Here is a 1,892-nt window from a genome sequence, read left to right on the forward strand (position 1 = left end):
ACTGAAATGTCTTTGTGATATTCTCACCATTACTAGCTTAAATTCTCTTCATTGCTTTAATCTTACAGTATTTCATCATCCTCTCTGATAGATATTGTGGAAATTTTACTTGGACATAATTTTAATTTCGGTATTCTGACATCAAATTTGAAAAACATTCTTATGAATTGCTGCTATTATTGACATACATTTTTTCTAATAACAAAAAGAATACACAAAAAAGAAAAAAAAAAAACAGAAAACATGTCGAAATCCTAATTACTAATAAATTAAAGTTTCAATTTCCAACAATCATTATTTTTTAAATTTCAACAGACATTTTATAAATTAAAACATTTGTCAATCTTTTCAAATATTTTGCAAACACCGCTCCAGCATCCTTCCAAAAGCTATGCGGCAAGGAGAATTCAATATTGTGCAATTTGATCGATAGTTCCTGAAAAAATTAAATGAAATAATAAATTCGTTAATTTTATCACTCTAACATGCATTTACTAATTAACACATGTGCATTTACGTGCACACAAAACACACTGTGATAATAACTTCGCAAAAATTGCTGCTGCAATCACCAATGACTGTTCACACTTGATTAATTTATTCATTCATGCAATAATCTCCAAAATAAATTTTGTATTTGTATCAGACATTAATTAATTTTCATTTTTAATCAGTAAGATTTTAAGGCATATATAAAAAGTGAAATTTAAATTTAACTGACAGAAGTAAAAGTCACTGTAATCATTACTGTTTCTGAAAAGATTGATTGTCATTATTGCACTTGCAAAGTTTTCTTTTGTGGATAAGTTATCATGATATGTTTCAATTTAAAAAGCAAAAAGGGTTTTACAAAAGAAAAAAATAAAATTAAAAAATTGAAACAAAGAACAACCATTTCTCTTGAACCTTAATTATCAGTTCCTGTTGTCAACTTTTGTAAATTCTTTTCTAATTCTATTATGAAATTAAATTTTAGAATAAAATTGAAAAATCAATGAGAAATTAACCTTATCATATCTGCTACCATTAACAAATGCGATAACGATGTTATCCTTGGCAACATATTCGCCTACATTACGACGCCATACTTGTTTATCGGATATCTCTGTTCTAATGATCACATCATCTGGCTTATAACCTTGTATGTTATAAGTTATGGTCGGATTCAATCCAACATTGCATAACATTTCAGTTAACTGCAAAAATTCTAATAAACTTTAGAGAAAAAAGAAGGATACCCCTAAATAGTCAAATTTCTTGGAGGAGAAATTAAACAGTTTCAGAATCTATCTTATCATTTCTGAATTGATCGATTCACAAATTCTTGTTAATTTCTCCTAGAAATATATAAATATTGAAGACAAATCAACAGGATAAACATTTTACTATTAGATATTGCAAGAAAAAGGAATCAAAAACAAAAAACCCTTAATCACTATATGATATTCTATTTGTCCGGAAAATTTTTCCGTTGAGAAATTCAACAATTCCGGGTTTAATCATTCCTGAAAGTATTATCTAGTGAAGGGAAATTCCTGATGAGAAAATGAAATGAGATCTTTCTAATGAAAAATATTTTTTTGAGAGTGTTTGGTAATTTCAATTATAATTGGATTTCAGAAATTACATACTGCTTGATCTATTGAATTTTGCAAATTATTCAGCGCTTCCGCCGTTGTTCGTGCTTGGCCAGGATATCGAATTGACATCGCTTTAGTTGGGACTGTTGTTGGCTCTTCAGTAGTAGGCTGTTCAGTAGTAAGCTCGTCAGTGGCTTGATGTATTAACTTCTGCAAATTACTTAGCGCTTCCGCTGGTGTTCGTGCTTGTCCAGGATATCGAATCGACATGGGTTTAGTTGGAACTGTTGTAGGCTCTTCAGTAGTAGGCTC

General features: G+C 29.6%; 1 protein-coding gene across 1 annotated transcript; it reads right to left on the reverse strand.

Annotated features, from left to right (window-relative positions):
- Positions 1-301: 301 nt before the first annotated feature.
- Positions 302-1,850, reverse strand: LOAG_13865 (hypothetical protein; the record flags this gene model as incomplete). The annotated part of the gene is made up of 3 exons (XM_003149370.1): positions 302-436; positions 1,008-1,196; positions 1,632-1,850. 3 exons carry the CDS (start codon positions 1,848-1,850, stop codon positions 302-304), a joined length of 543 nt encoding a protein of 180 aa, XP_003149418.1.
- Between the last annotated feature and the right edge of the window lie 42 nt (positions 1,851-1,892).

This window comes from Loa loa, assembly GCF_000183805.2.
Source record: "Loa loa unplaced genomic scaffold supercont3.429, whole genome shotgun sequence".
Lineage (NCBI taxonomy): Eukaryota > Metazoa > Nematoda > Chromadorea > Rhabditida > Onchocercidae > Loa > Loa loa.